The sequence below is a fragment of the Bombus vosnesenskii genome, unplaced genomic scaffold (assembly GCF_011952255.1).
Source record: "Bombus vosnesenskii isolate JDL3184/JDL3185 unplaced genomic scaffold, Bvos_JDL3184-5_v1.1 scf7180000013263, whole genome shotgun sequence".
In the NCBI taxonomy this organism is placed as follows: domain Eukaryota; kingdom Metazoa; phylum Arthropoda; class Insecta; order Hymenoptera; family Apidae; genus Bombus; species Bombus vosnesenskii.
Window position 1 is genome coordinate 9,368,711 of NW_022882923.1, and position 24,412 is coordinate 9,393,122.

The 24,412-nt window shown below is 45.5% G+C and overlaps 1 protein-coding gene across 1 annotated transcript; it reads left to right on the top strand.

Moving 5' to 3' along the window:
• The first annotated feature begins 1,978 nt into the window (after window positions 1–1,978).
• LOC117232057 (growth/differentiation factor 8) lies at window positions 1,979–17,289 on the top strand. Its single transcript, XM_033491196.1, has 3 exons — window positions 1,979–2,646; window positions 13,441–14,056; window positions 14,417–17,289. The coding sequence occupies exons 1-3, from the start codon at window positions 2,274–2,276 to the stop codon at window positions 14,634–14,636; spliced, it is 1,209 nt and encodes a 402-aa protein (XP_033347087.1). The 5' UTR covers window positions 1,979–2,273; the 3' UTR covers window positions 14,637–17,289.
• Window positions 17,290–24,412: the final 7,123 nt, after the last annotated feature.

Genomic DNA, 24,412 nt, shown 5'->3' on the forward strand with positions numbered 1-24,412 from the left:
TGGCACTGGCGGCGGCGGCGGCGGCGGCGGCGGCAGCGGCGGCGGTGGTAGTAGAGGCAGCAACGATTGTGGTGGTAGTGAGATGGGAATGATGGTGTCGGTGGTGATGGCGATGGCGACAACAACAGTAGCGACGGTAATGGTGATGGAGGTGGTGGTGGCGGCGTTGGTGGTGGTGGTGGCGGTGGTGGTGGTGACGGTGGTCGTGGTGGTGGCGGTGGCGGTGGTGGTGGTGGAGAAAGAGAAAGAGGAGGTGGATGCCAGTCTATGGCAACGGGTGCACGTTCGGGCTCTACATGCGAATACGTAAGATACCAGAGGAGAGAAAAGGCGCTATACGTGGACAAGAGAGAAAGAGACGGTAAGTGAGAGTAAAGGGTAGAAAGAGCGAAGAAGAAAGGAGAAGAAGAAGAAGAGGAGGAGGCCTCCGTGTCGACATATATGCGATGAGAACGCGCGTCTCCTGACTCAGTGCTTGACAAGCTAGCAAGCTCTTAGGATTCATCGAGTTTTACCGGCACAACACGATACAACACGCTTCGCCAGCTGCCTGTCGCTGTCACGCGAGTTCGCTACTTCGCTTCTGTACTGTTCTTTTCCTTCACGGACCTCTTCTATTTGGATTCGTTGGTTCGTTCGTTCGTTCGTTCGTTCTCGTCGTCTCTTTAGCAACCGATTCTTTTCGATTACGACCAGAAGATCCTGCGAATCGATCCTCTACTTTCCACGATAGTAATTAGAAGTTTCGAAGGGGAAACGAGGAGGGGGAAAAAATTATTCGTAAAAACAAAATATCGGAAATCGCTCGGATAGGAGATAGAAGTGAAACAAAAGGAAAATCGGCGGCTTTAATTTATTACTGGTGACATGACGCCCAAGATACGTTTAAAAAGATGCACAGTGCATCGGTAAACGGTGTGTTGCTAGCGCGCACATGTCTAGATTAAAGTTCGCGCGTGAACCAGAGGTCACGAGGGTTCACCGGATCGTTCCGTTCCAAAAAGGATACGGAAGAAATCCGATCGTACACGGCCAGTGAATATCGGCCTCGAGTGCAATGTGGTTTTTAATATATCCTGGTGCTTCTAGTGTGTAACTATGGTAAACGGTATTTTTAGTGATCGCTGTAAACAAGAGTAACGGATTGAAATATGGATCTATTCGTCACGAGGTTTCTGTCGTTTACCGTAACGTCGATACAGGTTTCTTGATACATTATTCGTTTCGTAACTGTTTGTCGAGTTTACTTTGCAATTACAAAGTTTGGATTTACGAAAGAAAGTGGTATCAGGTTCCGGTGAAACTTGACTCGATTCGCACTCGCAAGTACAGAGAGAAGGAAGACGAGAGAAAGAATCGGGACCGGATAGCGTGTCTAACGATCACGATCACGATCGCGATCGCGATCGATTCCCTTCGCTTCTTCACTGTGGATGATGCATCGATCGATGAACGCGATAAAGAGCTGCGCGTTGTTTACGGAAGGAAGCTTTTGGTAAGAGTATATCTGGGATTTTACAAAATCAAAAGGATAGCATCGCCGAATAAACAACGGAAGAAGTTCTTTTCACGGAAGCGAATAGCGGAGAAGGAGGAGGAGCTGGAGCAAGAGAAAGAAGAGAAAGGGGAGGAGGAGGGGGAGGAGGAAGAGGAGGAGGAGGAGGAGGAGGAGGAAGAAAAAGAGGGGGAGGGGAAGCGGAGAAAGAAGGCGACAGCGGAGGTGGTGGTTGTGGTAGTGGTGGTGGTGGTGGTGGTATTGGCGGTAGCGGTGGAGGAAGAGGAAGAGGAGGAAGAGGAGGAGGAGGAGAAGCAGGAGAAGCAGGAGGAGGAGGAAGAGGAGGAGGAAGAAGCAGAGAAGAAGGAGAAAGGGGAGGAGGACGACAACAACGACGACGAGAAGAAGGAGGAAGTGGAGGAGGTGGAGGTGGGGGTGGAGGAGGCGGAGGGGGAGGGGGAGGCGGGGGAGGAAGCGGCGATTGCGGCGGTGGAGGAGGAGGAAGAAGAAGAAGAGGAAGAAGAAGAAAAGGAGGTGGAAGCGGAAGAGGAAGAGGAAGAGGAAGAGGAAGAGGGAAAAGCAGACGAACCGTACGAATTCCTGATCCGCGCGAGATAAAAAAATCGGAAAACAGGTGCAAAGGGCGCGATACCTTTGCGGAGAGAGAGGGATCGGCGATAAAATCGGTAAAGCGTAGCGATGAAGTCAAATATCTGATCGCTCGCTTTGCGGGGGAAACCGATCGTAACCGATCCGACTAAGAACGACCTTGAGCAAGATGGTCAGGGGGGCGCTGTTACTACTCTTGCTAGTCCTCTTTGGTGCCTTCGACGTTCCTGGCATCGACAGAGTTCGTATCAAATATCTAGCGAAGGCTGGTAACACCTGTAACGCTTGTAGGATGCACGAAGAGATCAGAGCCCTCAGCCTCGAAGCTATCAAGGAACAAATTTTGAACAAGCTCGGCTTGAAACAAGCTCCGAACATGACGGGCAGAGCTCTGCCAAGAATTCCGCCGATTTCGAAGTTGATGGATATGTACGGAATGCAGGCCGATCAACCTCAACCTCTCGAGCCCGGTACTCCTCATTACGAGGAGATCGACGAATATGCTGCCAAAACAGAGAGCGTCTTCGCCCTGGCACAACCTCGTAAGTTCCAAATCTTCTTTCCATCCTTTCCGATTCTCCATTCGACGTTGAAAAAAGATCATTCTGTTACACGAGAAAAGTACTGCTATTCTACTCGACAAAATTATTTTACAGCGTACAATTGCAACGATCGCGCGTCGTACGTTGCAACTGCCGTATTTTTCCTTGGCGACGTTAACCGAATTAACCTTTTCGAGCCTCAACGAGCCATCCGTTTCGTTTTTCCGCGATCCTATACGCCGCAATTTGTTACATTGTAGTTTAAATTGAAATGTACTTCGCTGTAAACGATCGCTCGATTAAACTACAACATAAATGGGTGTAACTTGCCCGTGACTTTACCCATTAACGGTAGTTGAAGAGCAAAACTGGCAACGAGATTAGCTTTCTTCGTCGGGGATAAAGTGTCACAGTCGCCTAACGAATTACACGATTCGCGTGGCGTATTTTAAATTCAGTCGATAACTTGCTCGGCTAAAGAAATATTTCAGGTTTCTTCGCTCGTTTCGCTTCTGCCGTCAGATGAAACCAGCAGCACCGGCCATCGATTTGAAATTCGATCTTGTCTTTCGGCTTCGAGGGTTGGTCGCTTCTTCCAGCAGTTTCTGAATTAGGTACGATTGCTTTACGCGTCAAACAGTCCCTGGCAGGAAAGTTTAAACACGGTTTAGATACCGCGCTTAATCACCTTCTACAAATTAGTCATTCTGCCGTTTCGTAGAATTTCTTCTTGCAATTTTTTAGAGCAATAAAAGGATAAAAGGTACAGGTCGCAGTGACCCGCGAAAGTATTTCAACGCTTGAAACGAACATTTTTTGAGATTGAAAAGTTTGAAACTTTGTTAGCGCTGTAACGAGACACGACTATCGCGATCTTTTTGAGCGACGAGGACAACTTCTGCTCGTCCTAATTATTTCGGTCACCGTGTATATTCGACAACAGAGTTGCAAGAACGTGCATAAATGTGCATAGAAAAGATGGGTTAAATCCTCGAGGCAAAGATATCTCCGCTGTTTTCAACCTATACTACATAATAATTACGTTAAACCGGTGACCTGTGTTTAGGATTGCTTTATCTCTTACAGATACACGCGTCCCCTCTCTTTTTCTTTCTCGTATCTGGAAGAAATCAGGGGCTTTCTCCTTGAAACAGCAAAAGTCCGATCGAGAGCCGCGCGAAGCCGATCATTTACGAGCGATTTTACATTTAATAGCCGATTTATCTCCGATCGTCGGTTGACAGGACTCGCACGAAATACGACACGCTATCTTCCGGCACGTTCTTGGGTGTCCCGTATCTTGTGATTACAGGTGCTTGCGAGAACTTTTTAGAAGCGAGTAATCGTTACATTATCGCGTAATTATAGGGCCATTGTCGGTAGACGATCGAGAGAAACGACCCGTTAGCGATACTACGTCGGCGGGATCGGCTGCTATTACACGATCAAACTCTCGTCCGAATAATAGTCAAAATAAGCAAGACACGCTTGTTAACCGCATCCTTCGACCTACCGTGACATAACGTACATATTTTTCGAATATCGATCGGAATACATAGGTGGTTTTCTTCAAACGCGTCCGCGACCCTTACCACCTTGCCACGTAACTGTTAGTTTGCTCCGTTTGAATTTACACTTAAACATGGTAATAACACGGTTGGTGAAAGGCGTATGGCGAACGGTTATGGATAAATAGCGCTATGGCAGATTATAATATCGTGCGTGAAGATCTTGAGAGTGTAAGTTTAGTCGCGTTTGACGATTCCCTTAGTTTCGTATAACCAGAGATGTTCGTGCAAAATTTTACACTTTTACGGACGTAAATAAAAATAGTGGTGCTAAAAGTAGAGATTTGTTTCGTCCACTAAATAATAGAGTGTTACGAAATATAGCAGAGGACCGACTTACAGAGTTGCATCACTATGATTCTCGCTGATCTTGCCGATTCGAATCTATTCTTCGATTCCTCGGCTCGGTTGCGACTAAAAACGTCTCCGTTTCGAAAGTCACTACGTTATCGGAAAGATTAGCCGCTGAAACGATGTCAATAAGAATACACAACGAGTGATTGATAGATCTTTTATATCGTGGAAGACAAGTATCCGAAACACGTGGTAAATGTGTTTCGAGGCGTGTGTGACTCGGCTCGTAAAGATGGTTCTGTTCTCCAGGAGCGCGCAAAAACTAGAAAAGAAGCTAGCGACGAGAAACGTGGATAGATGGGACAAGAGAGATGGTATCGTGCCCGGTGCCGATGTCGATGTCGATGCCGATGCCGATGCGATGCCGATGCCGATGCCGAACCAGTATCATATTCGTAGAGGGTTATCGCCTTAGGCCACCTATATCGCTCTGTTCGCGAACCGAGCGAAATTCGTCGATCGCGCCGGAGGTGGTCGCGCGATCTCCGCTATTCGTTTGTGCGAATTTTTTTTCATTCTCCCCTCGTTCCATCCTTCCTCGGCTCTTCGTACCCATTCTCTCAACTTTTTCCATATTCGTGCGTGCCTCTAACATTGCCCCGGCCCCTTTCTTCCCTCTCAACCTTCTCCCTCTTTTCTCTCTCTCTCTCTCTCTCTCCTCTCTTTCTCTCCTCTCTTTCTTTTCCCCTTTCGTAGACGCACACGGGCATGCGCATCCGCACCCACGTAGAATATCCCTTATCGTTTTTCGCTCTTTTTCCTTCATTTTTTCTTTTCTTTTTCGATGTCGCTTTTCGTCCATGTCGGCATTCTTCTCCTATTCACCTACATCTTTGTTTTTTTCTCTCCTCGTACGATCGTCGCGACTCGTGATCTTTCCTACGCGTTCATTCTTCGTTTTCGCTTCGTCCCTTCTCCTTCGTTTTCTTCGCCGTTCTTTTTCTCTTGCTCGACGAACGGCCCTCTCTTTTCTCAAATTCTTTTCGCTCTTTTTCCGCGTCTTTGCCTTCTTTCTCGACCCACTACCTACCCATCCCGATCTCCTTTGCTGAAACGAGCGTCGATTTTTTGTTCGCCGACCTCGACTGATCGATCGATCTTTGTCACTCAATGGTCGGTCGGTCGATCGCCTCGCCTGATCGCCTCGCTCGATCGCCTCGCTCCATCGCGCACGATTCTTTACTTTTGATCCCATCCGTAAACGTTTCAAACGATTCGAATGAAATTGCAGTCAAAGCGTTGCGTTATCGCGACCGATGGTCGATCGGAATTGTATTCACGCGTAAACCACGAAACTAGATCGTGTTTGTTCGCGGTAATAATTACGTTGCGTACGGTGAATCGAGGATAACTAGACGAACAGAAATTATTCTACGAAACATATAAATTCATACGAATTTATACCATAATTAAGATACAAATTTCCAGAGTACTATCTATCTAATTTGTGTTTTTTCCTATATTTCGTAATGACGATAAAATATGAATATAAATTATATAATTAAAATACGAGCTTCGAGCAGATTAGTGTCTATCTAATTTTTTGCTTTTTTTTTGTATTTTGCGATAACGATGAAGCATACATTTATTTCAACTTATACTTTATAATTTGGAAGATAAGTTTTTACGGGAATTTATATTCCATAGGTAGAATATAAATTTCGACCGGATCGATATCCGATCCAATAACCCATCCAATTTTTCTTTTTCCCCAGTACTTTATATTTACGGCATCTCTTAATAAGAGAGAGCGTCATATGGTAACGCGTGTATCATTTGCGTCAAATAACGGACACGTAAACTTAACTAAGAGGTCGTGTAAGATAAATCGCAAGCGGAAATTCGTAGCTAAATCTACAACGTTGTTGTGTTCGCATTTGCATTCGAAAGCATTCTATTCTTGGCAGGAATCCGTTAAGCTTCGCTATCACGTTTGCTGACGAAGCTACCAAACTTGCGATTATCGTCACATTTCCACAGTTTTGGTGTATTGGTTACCGATATTCGTGCGTCATTCCCGAAAGCTTACGTTTCGTTTCGTTATACTCGCTACGAGTTACGAATTTTATCGATGTAATCGTGACAGTGTCCGATCTCGGTTACACAGCTAATGAAATTTCAAAATGTTTCGCCGTCCGCTAAAAGGTGTCCGCCGGTTATTCGAATATTCTCGATATGGGATCGATATCCCATCGATCGGACCCGGTATAATACAAAATTGGAGAACGTTTAGCGTAGAACGGGACAAGATGGTCCAGCGATCGATACGATGCACGAAACGTTCACAGCGCGAATTCCAAGTACACACGAACGACGAACCGGCCTCGATCCGCTACGAAGGTCACGGTCGCTGCACAGCCTAGGTCAGGCCCATCGCTTATTGTTGCGTTAAGGCTGTCTCTGGAGGTGACAAGCCGTTGTTAGAACTTTCGTATTTTCGGCTGTGACTTGGAACATCCATCGCCGCAACACTGCTCCCTCTGCTATTACGTACGTTCGTTAATAACCCGACGATATCGGCTTCGCGGTATACTCGTTAGACCGCGGATGTTTATACATTCGAAGACAGGAAAAAGAGCACGATAAGAGCGTTTTTGTTGATTTTTTAACTTCAATGTCACCGCGTGACTAAAACGAAATATTTCAGTGTAAAACTCCGCGATGTTTGGTACAAGTCGTAAGACAAATGGTCTTTCCATATCTTCGATGTATCAATGACGCGCACATTTTTATCGATTTTTCAACTTTAATAACCAACGGTTCTTAATATAACCATGCGCTTTTGAACTTTGGCTAACGATATTATTTTCGTACGCCGCGAATAATCTACGATAAAGATTCTATGAATATCGTTCGACTAGTAGCAAGGATCTTGATCTTGTCCGCGATACTCGAACGTTTTACGGTCTCGGTTTTGATTTAATTTCGATCGAAGAAAGGACTGTTGATCGTTTAAAATTGCCAGTAAGTCAGTCGCTCTTTCTCCTTTTCTCTCCATCACTTTTTCTACTTTATTTCTGATGCACGAACGTAATGCAACGAACGATCGATCGATCTCTCCTTCGTCGAGTTTCATCGTATTTTCGATACGCTGTTAGGCGCGTTAGTCCTGGTGAAATTAATAAATCTGAAATGGATATATTAAACCGTTGGATAATGACAGTGTAGATAGTAACACTGCGGTCAGCATACTCGCAGACAGGCGCCATTCCATCAGTGATTCTCAATTCGTTACGGTCTCTTTCGTTTGATGACTGAAACGTCTCGAAACGCGGCCACAAAGTATACGCGAAAGCGATTGTTCGGCCGGTATCGATACGATTCGATCGGTTTTCTTCGTTTGTCTCTTTCCTTCTTTGATTTATCGTCGTATGGATAGCGAGAAAGACGATATAAAGTGGAGAATCTCGTTAAATACGATTGCCGAAACGAAAGTTTACGAAAGAGTCGACGAACACGCGATCGTCGAACGTTTCGCAGATGATTTAATTTGATCGTTCTATCGATCTATAGATCCGTTCGCAGTGGTTGATTGATCGGTCGTCAGCTATAGTATCGATCTAGAAAACCAGTTTGTCGTGTTCCTCGCTCTCGCGAAGATATTAACAGCACGAATATCGGTGCTATGTTGCAACGCGAATGCATTTAAGAACTATTACAGTTACATAACAATTCGATGGGTATTATCGTCGACCGTACCTACAATATCGTAATATTAGATCAACTGCGATCGTATCGGGTTACCTACCGCGCTACCTTACGCAAATTCTCATTTCATCTTGCAACGGAGCTATGATATTTTCAAACGTTCCACGCACTGTCAGCTTTTTCGCTTTAGCTTTTCTCGATGGCTTGGAGAAACCGTTTACGTAGGAGCGCGACGCGGAAGCTTCCCGACAAAATTCGTCCACATATTTTTATTTACGACTCGCGAGGAGAAAGTTAACCGTACGATCCGGTGGATAATTCCGGCGTTTTCCCATCTGCGCCAGTGCGCGAGAGGAAATTCGTTCGATGGAACGATTCGCGTTATCGCTGATAACTATCCGCGTGTACCCGTTTGCTTTTGCATATTCGTTGATCGGAACACGGTCGGTTGCGAGAAGAAGCGCCTTTTTCTATATGCTTTTATTTGCTTGCCTTCCTATCTTTCTCCCCTTCTTCTTCGCTCTTCTAACGTGTTTTAAAAGGGACACGTTGGGTCTCGAATGCACGCGATACACGGTGAAGCAGGTTCGTAGCTGAAGGCCCTTTCTCGCGAGAGAGAGAGAGAGAGAGAAAGCAAAAGAATGGAAATAAGGGTGAAAGAAAGAATAACGAAGGGTGAATTGGGGGGAAGAAAGGGAGAAAGAGGGTGGAACGCGTGACCCAAATGTGAATTTTATCGAGTTACGCCGTGTTATAGTGTCGAAGTGCAGTTGCAATTGCAGGGCGGTTTCGTCACGCGATGCAAATTACTCGAGGGCGGCAGTTTTTACGTCCGGTTTCGCGGCGAACGAGAACCCCTCCGGATCTCCGTTCCCTTTTGACGACTCGAACTTTCCACGCGGAAAGCACTCCTTCTTCGAACGAGTACCGGAAACACGATAACTGCTTCTAGATACACCGCCTTTCAGAGGTATTTCTCTGTACGCGATAAACGAGACTTATCGTTCGATCGTGCGTCCGATTCGCGATTAATTTCAGATTCTGACGTGTACGTGTTTTGGTAGATCGCACGACAAGTAATTTTAATTTGAGTCGCGTGAACGAACGTTCTCGGAATCGCGTAATATCCCCTGCTACTGTCGCTTTCTACGAATTTTGATGGGTGACGAATCGAGGGGATGAAACAACTGCTAGGGAAAAAGCCACGGCAACGAAATGGAACGAAATGGAACGAAATGGAACGAAATGGAACGAAACCAATTGAAATGGATGCGTTACCACGTTAATTTTGGGGTTCGACGACCTGTCGCGCGTAGGTGTGTAGATACATCTCTGGACTCGTATCAAGTTTTACCCTGTTTGCGAAGTTGCAAGCGCTCGAACGAACGAATTCGATCGAGTCTCTTGGTTCGTTGTCGAATCCTTTCGTATTCACGATGTTGCTCCTCTGTGAAGGACGCAAAATGCGACGTAAAATCTTCCGTAATCTTCGATTCTTTGCAATTGCTCGCGATTACGACGAAACATGAAAACACAACGAAATATGCATCGTACGAGGCAACGGTGCAACCGACGTTGAAAAGAGGATTTCGGTGGCACGGCTTTGACAGACGCACGCTAGAAACGAAATACTTGTATAAACTTGTATAGAAACTCGTAAAAGCTACCCGAACGAATTCGTTAGCGAAAAGGAACAATTTTTCAAGAAACAAGTTGAAAGTCTGATTCTGGTTAAACGTTTCTCAAGCTTCGCTAGAAATTCGTGAAACGATCCGATACGAGTCGATCAAAGTATACGGTTACTTATAAACAGTGGCGTACTGTACGAGCATTGGGTCGGGTCAGATCGAATTGGAGCGATTTCGCCTGTAAATTTTGAGCATTTGGTTGACGCATGTTTAATCTTATCGTGTCGTGTGCCGTTGGTAGACGATTTGTCGCGTGATATTTTTAAACGTCGCCGCCCTTAAAGCGACAGCTGCTACGACGAAGAGTGAAAGAACTGGACGATAGCGGCGAAAAGTGCACCGAGGATGAGAACGCGGGACGAGGGGACGTGAAACCGTCTCTCGTATCAATTATTTCTTCATTTATTTATAGGCAGGGCCACGACACCGTGGTATCACCGTTGTTGTTTTCCATCATTTCCACTCGTACGAACTTCGTCTCACTTCGTTCTTCTTTTCATTTTCCCTTTCGTTTCCCATTCGACGATCACGGTTTCGGCAACCGTGTTGTCTCTTTATTTCCAACACTTTGCTCGCTATATTTCGACATTTTGAGTACGTCCGCTCGTCTTTGACGTACATTTCGACGAAACCTCCACTCGACGCGTTATCGCTCGACTTTCGTCTCGTACGTCACACGCAATCGCCAAGGTGTACCGTTGGACGGTGCGTTACGCGTGTAACGTAAGAAACGTTAACGTTTTCTGCATAGCTTTCTCTCGAATATCGCGAATATGTAGGAACGCGTCGTGCATGAATCGAAAACACGATACCGAACAGCGTAAGAACCTTAACTAGAAAACGATTCTATAGTGCGGTCTTGCAATGCGACTGACCTCTGTTCGCTAAAACTATATTTATCTCAAGCGCCGAAGCACGGTGTGTACTTAATGTTTTAGCTTTATTGTTTCTCTGTTCTACGCTACGACCGGTTTTTTCTCTTTTCTTTTCCGCCGCATCCAGCCTCTTTCTTCCTCTGTCGCGCTCACTCTACGCATTTATTTGTGTCTGCCTGCTCTCGCCACCAAATATAAAATCCACGTACCGGCGTTCCGTCGACACGTGTTTCTAATTGGCCAATTCCTTTCCGATCGCGCGACAGAGATTTTCGAAAGGAACCGCGTTCGTATCGGCCGTGGACAGGATCGTCCTATCGATTCGTCGAACGACGCCCATTAAACTTCGTTAAACGACGTACTCGGTGGATCTTCGAACGCCACGCGCTACACGATCAACGCGACGTTCGGTTTGCCCTTTTTCGAATTCGAACTCGGTGGTTTCCCACCCTTACCACGTTAGACGTGCTTTTAGAAGACTTCGTGCCAGACGGGCGGTAGCCGCGTCTGGACGAAAATAAAATTGCCATCTTTCTGTCTCGCCGCTCTTTCCATCCACGCCTTTCGGCGGGAGCATGACTCATTCCTGCGTCTGACCTGCAAACACAAAGAAGGGCAACTCCTAAATTAACGGAAAAGAAAAAAAAGTAGCTGACGAGCAAGTTAAAATCTTTCGAACGAAAACGGCTCGAGCGTTGAAAGTCACATACGGTGGCTCGCAATAGCTTGCACATACCTTTTACGAATCGCCACGTTATGCGTATCCTATGAAAGATTTTCAAATAACCTGGCTGTTATACGAAACGTCCTACGCTCGGTGTTACGATTTCAAACGTACGGACGTTTCTACGTTTCCTAGGATTTTTGGTAATTCTGTTTGGGAACGACGTTTGCCTGTGACAGGTGGGTAGAGTGGCAGAGACCAAAAGGCGGAGGAGGAGACGAACGCGAGGGAAGAACGACGTACCGTCAGTCAGCCCGCAATTAACTGGCGTATAAATCGATTTAAAGAGGGATTCGGTACGCGGAATGCTCCGACTGCTAATTGCTCGTTTCCATGACGATGCGTCTGGCGTGGGAAAGAGAAAGCACGAATTCGCAAGCAGCGAAAGGAAGGGGGCATTCTGATAAATAATTATCTCCCAATGCCGCCGAAAATCAAACGCATGAAACGCGGAATATGACAGTGACAACGATAACGATATCGAATTCGGGCGAACCATCGCCAGCCGACTCTTCGATCCTCTACGTCCGTCTAGTTCGGAATTAATCAAATTCGTCAACGTATTTGAGAAACCCGCGATTCGATTTTCTCATAGGACGAACCGTCCGAAGACGATTCTGTCGTTCTCGATATATTTGCGGTTCTTGGCGTTTCGATCGTGTTTTTGCTAGCACGTTGCGCTTTGTTCCGACGTTTCGTGAACATTCCACTTTGCTTCTTCAGGGCAGACTCTTCGGAAGACAGGAGCAGAAATAGTCTCAGGTCTGTCCTGAAGAAGCGAAACGCGATGTTCACGAAACGTCGGAACGAAGTGCAACGTACTATAAAATAAGAAGAAGAAGAAGAAGAAGAAGAAGAAGAAGAAAAAGAGAAAAGTTGTTGAAAAAGCTAAAATCTGGTATTCTTGTTTGCCGCTGCAGAATCTTGCTCGATTCGCTCGTGTCGTAAGTGTATCGCGTACACGTATGTATAACGGCGATTCTATCTTCGCGTTGGGTTCTGTCAGCGCACGTTGATCGCAGGTTGACGTTACTTCGGACACGTTGTGCAGAAGCGAGTCCAATTCTAGAATTCTAGAAGCGATCGTCGCGAGAAAACCTCTTAGCGAAGAAAAGAAGAAAAGAGCGGTAACACGTGGTGAGAGATGGTCGGTGGCTGAGAAAGGCGGTATCATTGAACATAGAGAAACGTGCTGGGATTCGCTCGAATACCGGGACGAGTTTGTTTAGATGGCGGGACAAACTCGCGACGGTATCGATACGGAAAGGAAGAAATCGTCGATTGATCGAACGAGGAAAAACGTGGTCGCGTAACGGTACGATTTGAGGTAGCTTTACCCTTGATGGAAGCGGTCTCTCACCGAGACACATACAGGTACACGCGCATCGAACGATGGCCTGAATAGAATCGAGACTAACGCGCCTCGCTACGCGTCTGTATAAGCTCGCTTCGCCTTTTTTCGTTCTCCCTTGCTTCTGTTCTTCGACGATCGACTTGCGCCGAACGTCGATCGCCGTGATGCAGGTCGCCTGAAACGCTAGCTCGAACGCTAGTCGTTGCCATCGATGTAAATATCGGACACAAGCACGCGAGCAAACCAAAGTCTTCGTACTTGTCGAATGGCAAGAAACCGCGCGGCTACATCGCCGGTTGTTCTCGATTTATCGCCAATCGCGGAGCCTAGGAACTAGCAACGTAGCAGTAACCGTCGTGCACGACCATCGTAGCACGCGGATTATATCGACCATTGATTCTTCGTCGGATCTTGCCAGATTTTTCTTCGTTACTTTCTTCCGTTCTATTTTTTTCTTCGCTCTCTTTCTTTTCCCCTTCTGCGGCTCTCTGTACAACTTTGTGCTCACGGCACATACTTTGTATTCTTTCGATCGTACGTTTCTTGTTAGTTTAACCGTGCTGCTGCTATTTTTCGGTTTCAGATCAGAGGCTACGGCACTCGAAAGGCAGCTTCGACGTTCTCTATTTCAAATTCTCCGACAAGGTAATCCAGCATCGCGTGACGAGGGCGGAATTATCCCTGTGGATATGGGGAAGCAACCAAGAGTCCTCGGAACTGGACGAGCCTAGAGATTTGGAAAGCACGGAAAGTCACGAAGATGGTCCAGTGACGATCACGTTGCAAAGGATCCTTCGTGGCACGACGGAGACTGGTGGGCCATCGTTGGGTCCACCTTTGACCACGAAACACCCTCGGCCGGTCGGTTGCAGAGGCAACTGGGTAACGATCGAGTTAAGAAGAATGGTCGCCGAATGGTTCAAACATCCACGGGATAATCTGGGAGTAGCGCTCAAGATCTCCAGTCCCGGAGCTAATCATCGCAGAAACGCGAAGTTGGTGGAGACTAATCCCGGAGCTGAATACGCGCCGTACCTCGAAGTACAGACGCAAGAACTCGACTCGAGAAGAGGGGCGAGGATCAAGAGAAACGTGGGACTTAATTGCGACGAAGCTAGCCAGGAGACCAGATGTTGTCGATACAAGCTCACCGTCGACTTTGAGAAGTTTGGGTGGGATTGGATAATCGCTCCCAAGAAGTAAGTACCTGTGCCGCGACATATTGAAAGCGAAGCGACCGTCTCTTTTTATTCTCGGAACGGTGGCTTTCGAACGGTCAGAGTCGAAATTCGACATCATTTACCTGATATTCGTGGAGTAGCGACCTATACGTTGCGCCAAAATATACTATCGTGTCGTTACATCCGCGTACGTCCACGGAAATTCATACTTTTGCGACTATAGTTTGAAAAATGGGAAATTTCTTCGGTCTCCGGTTGCGTACGGAACGCGTGTCGATGTCGATACGTCGTCGTGGAATTATCGCGCGATCACGACCGATGTGGTTATCGCCGTGCTTCTTTTATCGATGCGATTACGATTTTGATTTTGTGCCTTAGGTACGATGCCAATTACTGCTCGGGCGACTGTCCGATGGCCTTCCTGCCAGCATATCCGAACACCCACATCGTCAGCCTGGCGGAACCGCCTAACAACTCTGGTCCATGTTGCGCCCCGAGGAAACTCTCCGAGATCACGATGCTGTACTTCGATAACGAGTATCAAATCGTGTTCTCGCGATTACCAGGCATGGTCGTCGAGAAATGTGGATGCTCATAGCTCGAGAATTATAGCTCGAGAAGAGCAACGACGGCGAGGAATATGCGAAGGCTCGTTTAATTCTTTTAGAGTCTATTACTATTAAAGATTATCGATAATTATTCTGTTTCTTCCCACCATTTCCATTTCTCCTCTTTTCTTCTCTTCTTTTCCTTTCCTTTCGTCTTCCTATTTTTAAGCTTCGCTACGTTACTCCTTTTGTCCGTTCCTCGTTCGTTTCCCATTGAAAATTCCTTCGATTTCCATCGATAGTCGGTGACCGTTGTCATCGTAGTCGTCGTCGTCGTTCCGTCTTCGACGAATTCTCATTCGATAGACTGAAAGTGCCTTGTTCGGGGTGGTTTAAGTACCGCAGATCCCTCCTTATGGAACACGAGAAACGAGATTGCTCGTATAAACTTAACGAATGCAAGCAGGACAGCGATCGGAAGAGATCGACCAATGTCCGTCTTTTTTAAATTAGTAATAACGGGCACCTTGATAGTCGTTTATGATTCATGACAAGGCGTATAGTTCCTAGAGTCACGGTATTATTATTAAGGTGTCGATGCGTTTACACCTGATCTAAGAGAACGACCGCGAAAGAATTATTTTTTATACGGGAGCTTATCGCATTTTTAATCTCTCCTCGGTAACTGGTTTTTAATGGTCCGTCTTTATCGAGCTAGGAACTTTTACGAGTCAATGTAAAACGAAAACAATCATCTTATCGCAATGTTTCCTTGCGCATCGTTGCCTTTCTTAAAAAAAAAAAAAAAAAGAGAAAAAAAGAAAGAAAAGAAAGAAAAGCAAAGATGCGAAGATGAAACGATTCGTTTCCGGTAGTCGTCGTTGATCGGTGAAAACGTGTTGGCTGACAGATCTCTGTGTACAGTGAATCTTTCTTTTTTTTTCCTATGTATCTATCTTCTTCCTTCTCTATTCCGTTTCTCTCTCTCTCTTTTTTTCTTTTTTTTTCAGAAAAATACACACACGCATACGAGCTGGCGCGCGTACATACACACAGACATCTTCTTTTCAAATATACGTACATACACGCAAAATTTTCTCACTCTCTTCTCCTCTTACTTCCTTTATTTTTGTCCGGTTTCTCTGTTTTGGTGAGCCATGTGAATGCGTGCATAGGAAAGTGTGTAGGAGTCGTGGTGTAAATATGTCGTACCTAGGTCGTACTTTGTCGCTTTTCTTCGAGTTTCCTTCAATTTCTCATCCCCGCCATCGCCATGTCCCTGTTCCCCCTTCACCCCGGCAATCTACGACAAAAACATTGCTTACGTACGTAGGCTTATACGAATGCATGTTCTTTTTCTAAAGTGATTATACGGTCCGTTTTTGGTATATGTATAAGTACGAACTGTAACACCTGACTGATCATATTCGGAATCAACAAGTACCGTTTTTATTCGATCGCGAGCCACTGTCGGACTTAACTCTTAGAAGCTATCGTTCTCAAGAATATCGCGTTAATCGTATGGGTGAATTTGTATTATTGTTATTACATCGAACGTAAGATGAGAAATAAATAAACTTATCCTTTGCCACTGTAACACGGCGTATCATTGCGATAACATCAAAACAAAAGTCACGAGAAATTTCATCCGCAATAGCCTTTGAGGGTTAACGCGACAGAGAACGTTCGTTCGCGCTATACCTAGACTGTCGATAAATCGCGTCAATGACAATTATAATTTACGTAGGTATATTTGTATATGTGTATATCGTGGCTAACTTGCAGCCTTCGACTTCGATGAAAGTGACGCAGGTTTTTAGGAAGATGAGATTCGAACAGCCGTTCGCAGCGGCTACGTTTTTTCATCATTTGATAAATTATGGTAGTATCGTTGCGATATTCTAGTTGCTTGGCTGCCAAGTACGCCGACCGAGCGAACGTCCCAGTATACGTAAGACGTTTTAAGCTCGTTTCTAAGTACGTTATCCTCAGATTCTTAGAACTTTCCGTAATCTTCGTGATCTACGACAAAGATAAAAACGAAGATAGAAACGGCACGTTCTATCGTTTTCTTTTTCTTCCTTCTCGAGCGCAATCAAGTAGTTTTAGGAATGTTTTCTCTTTTTACAAATGTTACGGCCTTCTCGAAATTACTCGTTTTACTTTCTTAACTGTATGATATCGTCACGGTCTATTAACGTTTGAAATTCTGCGCAAGTATGTGTGAAAAAATAGAAAAAGGATCTCTATAGTTCCTCTCTTATTAATTAAAGGACCCATTATCCCAAGCGTGTAACACCTTTCGCTGAGAACTTTGACAACTTGCAACTTTCTTTCACTTATTCTCCGAAATAGCTTGTCGCCACCATCCTTCTTTGTTTTTTTTTCCCCCCTTCTTTCTTTTCTCTCGTCCTCCAGTCTCTTTCCCTTTGTTTCCCCTGCTTCCTCGCTCCACGCTCCTATCCCTTTACGCTCGTTGTCTGCGAACCCCATTCCTTTTTTCGCCTGATTTTCATTTTTCGTTTGTTTGTCAATGTGTACCTAGCATTAAAAATTAATGGAATTGTGTACTCTCAGTATCCAAACAAGGGCGGCGAATACTGCATACTTATATATATATACATATATATATAATGTGTACTTCCTAGGTAGAGAGTATTCATAGAATATTTATTCGCTGAAATAAATGGTTTTTCGATGAAAGAGGTGTATCGATTTACTCTTCTTTTAAAACATTCTTTCCGTTTTTTTCTCTTTCTTTCTTTCTTTTTTTTCCTTTTTCTTCGTAAATCGTTTGGAAAACAATGTTTAAAATTGGAGAAAGCGTAAGACAGTTTAATTGTTTTTCGTTGTTTATAACGACGATTTACGCTTTATTAAACGCTTTCGTTTCTTTTCCTCCAATCAATTGCAAGATTCATGGTTAACCACGATAAACTTTCGGGCCACAAGATGATTATTATTTCGTATTTACTTTTATTTCATTTACGCTTAATACACCAAGCTTTTACGGATTCTTTGACAACGGAAAAATTACTGCTTCGATCGAAACCGTAAATACACGCGTGTCACGCGTGCTTTACGAACAGCAGACGCATTCGTCTAAGCAAAGCGTATAATTCCAAAATTGCACGGTTCAACGTACGCATACATGTGCAAGACGAATAATTTGTTTGTGTCCGCTATCTTTTTTTTTTTCTTTTCCTTCTTGTTCCTCCTCTTTTTTTTCGAAGCAAATAAATATTCGTTGATATCAATATTTTTAATTTTTATCTCAGGTCAAAGTTAAACGAGCGAGAAGTATCTTTTGTCCGCGTGATTTTTCTTCGGTCGAGCAATTTCATTCAAACAAGCCTTTTTTTATTCTCACGTAGCCTATACCACACTAGACATACATCGGATGTACGATTATGTAAGTGCTAACGATCGTAAGTTACACATCTAACGTGTCGATTAGCGGAAGAAACGAGCGAAATCGCTCGTTACAGCTAGCAATCGCGTTCGATAGGAATCGTCTGTACGCTACCGCTCGAATATATCCGGACGTCCTTTCGTATTCGACGAGACGCGTCTTGATAACGAAATTACGGACGATCTTATTCTTCGTAATTGTTACAACCAACGTACGATAGAATATTACGACGCGATTAGATCGATTTCTGTATCGTACACGTATTCCATGTGTATTGCAACCATCTGCGCGCCTTCAAATTTCCCGTAAATACCGAAAAATCTGTCGCCCACTGATCGTGATCGATCAACGAACAGAGTTGCTTGAAATTCTTGGAATTGAAGAGGTAATCGGCGTGCAGCGTATGGGCGTGCCGAGTTTGATAAATACATATGTATGTATTTCGATGCGGCCAAGTAACCGCGCGAACGTGGAGGACAAAGTGAGAAACGCATGTGGAGATCTCGTTCGCATCGAATACAATGTTGGATGCATGAGTGGACAAGTGAACTAGTGGACTTTACGACAGTCAACTGTTTCGCCAGACGTGCCAATTCTCGTTTTATTGTTTTTCTTCGACGGCGCCTCAAGCACTCGTCCTTGCCGACGGTCGGGTTAGTGCTCCCCGTTCGCTGAAAACGAAACACGAAAATTCACGCGTTCGTTATGCCGGAGTATCGAACGCGTTAAAATATCGCTTGCACGTTTATCTCGCGCGAAACTTGCTCATCTTATCGGCTACTTTTACGAAACTTGCGTCTTCCATCTGGATTTCAATTACACCGGTTCGCGAAAGTATTCGCACGCTGGTAGAAACTTTTTAGAAACGAGCGATCGTCGCGATTACATCGATAAGATTTCGGACAAATCGGCGAACGTACCTTGTAATCTACTGCAAATATATACATTTCGCAGAGACGAGACAAATATTCAAACAGCCGATCGTTCGTTAGATCGACGAGCCTCGATATTCGGTGGGACCGGGTCACCGTCTTTCGCGTTTCTCGTATCTTTAAAATGGCTATCGAAAAATAGCGCACCAATTTCTCCTTCGTGTACATTTTCAAATTGGCGTGAAATTTGAGCGATGTAATTAGGACGACAGTGCCTCGTAACGGTGTTAGCGAAACTTGCAAATGTTGGTGGTTTTCACGCGTCGCGTTACAATTGTCTCGTTTAACGATAAAGCGATATCAAAATCAGAAGATCAACGGAACCGTGCATTTCCGTGTTTTTCTCGTTCGATTTCACTGGAAGCGCGGCCTTTCGCGTAATTGTCATTATCACCGAGTGCCAGGGGTGGTTGTCCAGCGAACGTTTTACGATTCGTTTAACGAAGCGAATTAGAACGACCGAGCATAACCATTACTTGGATTTGCATTTTACGAGTGAGTGGTCAGAGGTGAACGATGGCTCGGAGAATCGAAGAATAGGAGTATAATCTAGCGTGTACGTAATTGTTTCTACCACGCTTAATTCTTTATCGTTTTCACTGGCCGTTCTCTTCCCTTCGCCTCTTTTCTCTTTTGCTTTGATATTCGACTCGTAAGAGGAAACGAAGAGCAAAGTTTTAGCGTGTTCGTTCCGTCCATCACGCGATCCTAAGGTTGTTTCGCAGAAGAACGCCGAACAAACTTACCTACGCGTGTATCGTTGTTACCAATGACGAAAATCAAGTTCTCCGGCTGCATTCTAAGGCTATGGCAACTGATCGAACGGTAGGATGAAATAATTTTCGGAGAATTTATCCATACGTGGAATTATCATAAATACGACTGCCGTTAGCGAAAGATCAGTTTGCAGAACAAAGATCGTTTAAACTAGATATTACGTGATGTACGTACGTACAGTGTGAAACACAAACTGTTACGCGTCTTGCTCGTTTCTTGGGAATGGAACGTCGATCGTGTACCTTACCAACGTGTGTATCGTTGTTACCGTTGTTACGAAAACCAAGTTCCCATAGTTTGTATTCTGAGGCTATGGCAACTGATCGAACGGTAGGATGAAATAATTTTCGAAGAATTTCTTCATACGTGGAATTGTAATAAATACGATGAATAAATTGCTCCGCGTCTCGCTCGTTTCTTGAGAATGGAACGTCGATCGTGTACCTTACCAACGCGTGCATCGTTGTTACCGTTGTTACGAAAACCAAGTTCCCAATGTTTGTATTCTGAGGCTATGGCAACTGATCGAACGGTAGGATGAAATAATTTTCGAAGAATTTCTTCATACGTGAAATTGTAATAAATACGATGAATAAATTGCTCCGCGTCTCGCTCGTTTCTTGAGAATGGGACGTCGATCGTGTACTCGTGCAACGAAATTAAGAAACGTGTAAAAGAAAATTCAGTCGATGGTCCGTTTGGCGTCCGAGAGACTCGGCTAATGGTAATTTTTAACGTGAACCGAAACTCTACTTGCAACGTGCCCGCTTTTCTGTACTTTTCAATTTACGGGGCCGGTCGATGTGGCTTCTGAACAGCCGTACGAACGTATCTCCGTGTGAAGCTAGCCTAAGGTAGCGGCAAGCGAGATTAGGTTGCTGTACGTGTTTGAAAGTTTGAACAGTTTGGAGAAACTGTCGAAGAAAATGGTATACGTATGACGTTCACCGTATAGCACTCGAGAGATCCTGGTAGGAGAGGCCTGGGGCTCGTCTGTTATTCGAGGGTTAGGTCTCGGATGAACAGCTCGGTGTACTCTACGGTGTTCTCTGGCAAGGGTATATCAACCTGGAGACATTCTGCGAAGGGTCGAAACGTTAAAGGAACGGGCGCAGCGGAAGGAGGGTTCCGGACCGCCGAGAGGGATGCAACTTCCCTCTCTTTCTCTCAGCTTCGTCCAGATATAGCGTGAATGCCGAGCAGTCGGAGACTCTTTGTCATCTCTTTTGCACATACGTTCAGTTTGAAATAGGAATTATGCGAGGAATTGGAGACACGCGAGACACGCGACCAGAACACGCGGGGAGACGAAATATTCCTAGTACAGCGTTTCACTACGCCAGATTCGCCAACGTAAGTAGAGGCTAGCGAGAGTAACTTAGGCCAGCTTCTCGAGCTTCTCGAGACACGTTTGCTTGCACTGGTTCAGCGAATATTCCGTACGGATCTTTGCGATTTCATCGAGACGGTTTCATATCGCTTGCTATTTGCTCGCGGCAGGTCAAACCGCATCCACGTTAGAGCGAAAACTACGCGTTCGCAGTAAGATGCGGCGTATATTTCTAGCGCTGTGCGCTTCCCTAACGCCAAAGTGATCGCTTACTTTGGACTCGAAGGCTCTCTGTCACTTGGAAATTGTAATTTACTTCGCTTAAAGTGTCTTTTCGGTTACCTGGTAGAATTTACCTATCGCCTTTCGTTTAGACAATCGGAGCTCGCGTTCGGACAAACAAACTCATTCTTATTGGCGGAGTCAGTAGACAATCGGAATCGCAAGGACTCGATCGAGTCGGAACTCAGGCGGACAGACGTCCGTGGAACCGGTAGGATCCTGCCGGTAGAAGAGGAAGCGGATCGACACTTTGCTCGATCGAGATAGAGCGTGAGACTCGGAGCGTCGTTGCGAACAGACAATAGGAGTATTCTCCAACTTTGCCAGCATACTCGACAAATTGTCATATATCGGTGCAAGCTACTGACGTTCCCTTTCGACGCAAGTTCTTCAACAGCCCTTTAATCTCGATATACGTACACGAACCGGGCGGGATGGCAGGGGGCAAAGAGGCAGAGAAAGAGAAAAAAGGAAAGAAAGAGGGAGAAGGTGCGATAGCTGGCTACTTTATACTCAGAGGCTAGCTACCTGCCTGAAAGGGGAGGTATTACGGGGTTACTAAAGTGTTGTATGGCCTCCCCAAGCCCCATAAGGATAGCCCTCAGGCACGCACCCCTGTTATCGTATGCGTATGCAGTTTTTTCGCTGGTGCGTGCGCGGCTCTCGCAGCCCTTATATGTGCAGTGAAGGTGAAGGGGGCATCGGGTAACACGGGCAGGCAGCCACCCAAACGACCGAAACCCGAATGCTCACCCAGGATCATCCTGGCATTTCCTCTTTCTATGCACTCTCTTCGTCTTTCTCGTACTCTTCCTCCTTCTTCTTCGTCTTCTGAATTTTCCCCTGAAACCACCAGCACTGGTATACATCGCGGCACATCCTGCCGTACATATTTACTCGTTGGATATGGCGAGGTCGTAAAGTAAAACGTTAACCCATTAACACGTTGACTGCCACGCGAATTTCATATATTTTCCCCTGGAAACCTGGCGACAGATCGAAACCTACAGCTACGTTTAAGTTTCGCACAATATTATATCGTCTTGGCGCATTTCTTTCTCTCTTAGTGTCGTCCAAGTCGATCTACGTCGTTGGAAACTTGCTTTAACCGATTCCAAGGAATCGAGTAGATCGAGTAGCAGCGAACGCGTCAAATCCGCCGATTTCTATCAACGACGCGCGACGAAGGGTAAAATACGAAGATTTTAGAGAAGAAATACGACGGATACGATCTCGTTGATTCTCTGATTTTCGTATTATTCGACGATAGAGCACGCTAGCTCTATCGTCGTATGAAGACGCGAGTTTGCGAGTCGAGTACAGCGACAGCCAAAGCGAGTATGCGTCTTACGACGACGAAGTTTCTATAATACAACTTTGGCTTACCTACGTCTTTGTTCTTTTTTTAATTGTCAATTCATGTTCCTACACACGCCTTGCGCCTTCTCCAATAATTTCCAATTTATTCGACGTGCGCGCGTAAGAGTAGCGGAACAAAGTTGTTCGAGGTGCACGCTCAATTTTGACTCTCGCTGTATGCACGGTAGCGTGTAGCCGAGCGCGTTCGTAGTACCAGTCGGCCGTCGTATCGTTCTTCGACGAATGCTCCAGATTCACGAACGAATCGACGTAGCTCGGAACGATGGCGAGATTTTTGAAGGAAAGTCAGTCGATTAATGTACGTTGTGTCGATTCGAGATAACGTAGGTTTCGCGATGCAATACGCCGGCGATTCGAGGGTCAGTGAACGGATCAAAGATCAAAGAGACGAGAAAAGGAAGTGGCGACGAGGCAAAGACGCCTCGATACCGATCAACCGTGCGCGCAATCGAAGCGGCGGCCGGTCGAAAAGTCTTTCGTGCAGCTCGGAATGTCGCTGTTCGTTCGTTCCAGAGGGGTGCATAAATCCCGCCAGTTGCCGAATATTCCTCGTTATTTCGCGTTTTCCTTAGCCGGAGCGAATTGTATTTAACTAGCCCCGTTTGACTCACCAGTCCGACCACGAGCTTCCTATTTATACTGCGAAATTCTTGGAAGGAGAAGGCAGATAGCATCGAACTCGTACGAAAGACGAGTACCTATAATTCCCCCTTGATTCGTTTCCACTTCCAGATTGCCATCGACTGCACGCATATCCGTGTTCGATCAAACCGTCTCGAACTTTGTCCTTCCCTTCTCACTGCGTCTGCTCTCCTCCCGCTTCCGTTCAAAGGGTTCGCAGCAACAACCGGCTACCTGGAATATTTAAATCGCGTTTAACGAAAGGAAAAGTAAACTGTACGATAGCTCGCCAGAGTATTTCAACGGATACCACGAGAAAACTTACGTATTATACGACGAAACGTTTTGAAATTTTCGTTAGCGTAACGGGATGCGAATCTTACGTTCGAATTTTGAAGACAATCTGCAGCAAACGTGTAATCAGTGAACGATTGGTATACAAAGCGAACAGTCGCCTTAAACGTACAATAGGCGTTAAGGATGGGCCCGCTGAATATATTTGGGATTTTTAATACGACGAATAACAACGGATGATCGATCGTGTAAATACTTTGGCGAAATGTCTGCTAATCGTATCCTCGTAACAAGTATCTTGTAACTTATATCGCGTAGTAAAAAAAGAAACTCGTAGCGTGCCATGATCTTACAGGAATTTTCAGAAAATTATTGAATTTCGATCGGTTTTCGTTGGTCCGCGCGAATCACCAGACAGCGAAGCTGCTTCCTCGTTGCAACAGCCCCTTGGTACGTGCGCAACCGTATCCGCTGTTACGCTTTCAAAAATCTCTTTAAAGTTTCAACGTATTTCGCTTCTTTTCCTTCTTCGTCACGTCTTTGTCTCTTTAGTAACGACGCTGGAACGAGATTCATCGCGTTTATCATCCACGTTCGGCCGAACCGCATTCCCATGTAAGGGTGTGTATGGAGAAAGAAAGAGGACCACCGAGCCGTTGGGATTCGAGAGGCCAACGCACATGATCGATGGCAGTGAAAATAAAAGCAGCGATATCGCTGACATCGCGACAGTTCTAGGAAAATAATATTTGCCTCGGTTGCGATCAACGATCGTCGAGACGACGGCCAGACGAGGCA